The sequence below is a fragment of the Cystoisospora suis genome (genome assembly GCF_002600585.1).
Source record: "Cystoisospora suis strain Wien I chromosome Unknown contig_4474, whole genome shotgun sequence".
Classification (NCBI taxonomy): domain Eukaryota; phylum Apicomplexa; class Conoidasida; order Eucoccidiorida; family Sarcocystidae; genus Cystoisospora; species Cystoisospora suis.
The window spans coordinates 3,448-6,279 of NW_027157266.1; the positions used below are offsets into that span (position 1 = coordinate 3,448).

The 2,832-nt window shown below is 45.5% G+C and overlaps 2 protein-coding genes across 2 annotated transcripts, besides 1 other annotated feature; both read right to left on the reverse strand.

The window, feature by feature from the left end:
- Positions 1-314: 314 nt before the first annotated feature.
- Positions 315-389: a sequence feature (Short protein (CSUI_008125, PHJ18050.1) was converted to a misc_feature.).
- A 303-nt stretch (positions 390-692) lies between these two features.
- Positions 693-1,540, reverse strand: CSUI_008126 (uncharacterized protein). The gene has a single exon (XM_068068264.1). The coding sequence runs from the start codon at positions 1,383-1,385 to the stop codon at positions 951-953; it is 435 nt and encodes a 144-aa protein (XP_067919761.1). The 5' UTR covers positions 1,386-1,540; the 3' UTR covers positions 693-950.
- A 988-nt stretch (positions 1,541-2,528) lies between these two features.
- On the reverse strand, positions 2,529-2,829 carry CSUI_008127 (uncharacterized protein; the record flags this gene model as incomplete). Its single annotated transcript, XM_068068265.1, has 1 exon — positions 2,529-2,829. A coding segment is annotated over one exon (273 nt), but the record flags the coding sequence as incomplete, so codon positions are not given.
- Positions 2,830-2,832: the final 3 nt, after the last annotated feature.

Genomic DNA, 2,832 nt, shown 5'->3' on the forward strand with positions numbered 1-2,832 from the left:
TGTGTAAAGGAGGAGGCGGATGAGAATAAAGAAAAGCAGACTTCTGCCTCAGTTGTGTATCTTTCGCTCTGCAGGAAGAGCGACACGCCAGCAATTCTCTATTGCATTTCCTTTTCGCTCTCTAGAGAGAAGAGGAAAGGCGAATTCACACGGAACACACAGAATGAATCAATGATAAGAAAGGGAGACGGAACATGACATAGCACGTGACCCAACAGGAGTCAGCTCGTTTTGATGAGTGAGCCTGGCTTTCCTTCTTGCTTCAATCCTTTCCCTTGTTCGGGTACTGTCGGTACACCGACGAACTTACCTGCTTACTTCATAGCGTCAGCTTTGAATCTTTCCTTCATACTGAGCAGTGCAACTTTTCTCGTTCCTTTCTCGGGGAACTGTTGCCAGCGGTAACCTGACCATCTATTAGCACCATTAGCATCTACTATTGCTAATAGCCAACCATACGACTACTACGTACTCATGGAAGGGGNNGGGGGGGTATAGAAGGAGTGGGAGCGGTTACAGCAGTAGGAGCAGAGGCAGAGAGAAGAAGGGACATGATCTGTGGAGGAAGGGAGAGCTGAGAAACAGAACTTCTACTCTACTTCCAGTGACTTTTTCTTATGCGTCGTATCTTGTTGATGCACATACACACACAAAAAGCAAGTTTTCTGTCCGTTTGCTGAACGACTTGTGAAAGCAGGAGTCTCAGAAGTTAATCGGAAACTTCGAGTCGTTTCTCTCGATGGGAGGCTCACACACACAGGTTGTTGGTTTAGGATCTGTTTCTCTGCGGCTTCTTCCTAGACTATCAGCATGAATGATGTAACTCCCTTGCGTTGGTCTTTTGCCGAGACGAGAAAGGCACAGCGACATCGAATCACTTTCATATACGTATCATCCAGAAGAAACCTCGGGGGGAAGATAAAGGGAAGATGTTGTATATTGATATAGAGCTACAGATACATGTTGTATACCTGTCCGTCAGTCTCACAAGAAGATTCCCGTGTTAAGAAAGAATCACTAGAAAGACAGACCAAAGATTCTTGTAAGCCCTTCGATAGGCCAGCCTCGCTCCTATTTCCGAGAAGAACTTTCTGAGGATATGGACTAGCATACTGTTTCGACAGCTGAGGTACATCATAGTGGTGTAAGGGATACATCAAAAGCTCTCTCTTCCCTAGTTTGTACGAAAAAAGCTCATGTATATATATCTGTACACTGGTAGGCCTCTTTGTATATACACATGCACCATATCGATAGATAGCTGGATAGATCAAAAGACCGTTATGTGGTGGGGTGTGAGTGAAGATGTACCTTCTGAGAAGTCTCTCCTTTCTCCATGCTTGTGGTAACCGACGGCTAAAGAAGAGCTCTTGATCCAGTCTCATTCTCTTTCTATCCGTTCTCTTCACTCGTACATCTTTCTCGTGTCACAATCTAATGATGATCTGCAGACCTTCCACGTGGGTTTTCCTCCTCTCCTTCGGAGAAACAGTAGAAGTCTCTCCCTCTGCTTTCTTTCTCTATTCAACCAACTCACTGTGGTACCCGAGCCGAAAGATTCTTCCTGACAATAGACTAAATGAAGGCCGCTGTCTCTCTCTGTCTGCTCCCAGCTAGGAAAGAAACAAAGCGACCACCAGCGTAGATCTTCCTCTCTCGACTTTCTTTCAATTAGACTTCTTTCTTCCGGTGTCCTTTCTTCTTCGCTCGCCCTCATCGAGAAATTCTGACTTCCTATGCTCTGACAGGGCTTGAGATACCTAGGGGATGGCCCATAGTAAAAAGCCGCTAGCTCGCTCCAGGAATTCGACCAAAAAGAAAGGTCACCTGTTGTCAAGGAAAGGAAAGTAAACGAAAACCCTCCACGTTGTCCTATCTGTGTTTCCAAAAGAGAAGAAGTTCCCCTGACTCTGTCTCTCTCTCGGACGGTCTCTTCTCGCCCTTTAGTCAACAAGGGTCAAAATGAGAAAGCGAAAGAAACTTGCAGAAGTGGGTGTATAGGAGATCAGAAGGATTCCCAGAAAAGAAGGCTGTATAGGAGATCATAGCAAATGTGGAGACCCAAGAATTTCCGGAGTGTTCATGAAGTGAAGATTCACGGACAGACAGACGTGCCTAGGCCCTACCTACTAGGCGGGGGTCGACCATGGGTCGACAGCGAACCTTATGCCACCCCTGGGTCTATGAAGACGTATCAAACTACATGCGTGCATATATGTACCTGTATGTATTTGTATGTAGTGTGAATAAGTATGTATGAATGAACACGCATGTACGAATATGTATGTATATGTATGCGTGACTATGTGTGTATGAAAGACCACATATGTACGGCGCATATGTAGGTGTCTACACCTGTCATTCTATGCCGCTTGAGCTCTTCCACGAGCACCAAGTGAATTTTCTTTAGAGGGGGGTTGTCTTCGTTCTCCCTTGATACCTCAAAGTCGATGTTTTGAGAAAGAATGATAGAGACACCTAGACTCATTAGACACAACAGCACTCATTTCCTCTTTCTTCTGCGAAGTCTGTGCGACCATGTACTTCTCTTCCTTTCACTGCGAAAGAGCTTTAAGAAAACCAAGAAGGAATTGAACTGAAGAAGAGTTAGAAGAAGGTTTGATGGCCAAAAGAACCCCAGTCACGCCTCTATAAGGAGGAGAGTCCATGAAGAAGACATGAAAACAAAGACGGGGAGCTCTTCCTGGTGAGCCACCGGTCTGTCTCTGAAGAAGAAGAAATGTACATCGAGGGACAAAGTACGTGGAAAGAAGATAAGAAATATAAGATCGAAGTCCATCCCTCCCCGTGATATGAAGTAATGCCCCCCCC

Bases quoted from the DNA above. Each gene is read 5' to 3' on its own strand.
- CSUI_008126 (XM_068068264.1), bottom strand. From the start codon at position 1,385: ATGAGACTGGATCAAGAGCTCTTCTTTAGCCGTCGGTTACCACAAGCA.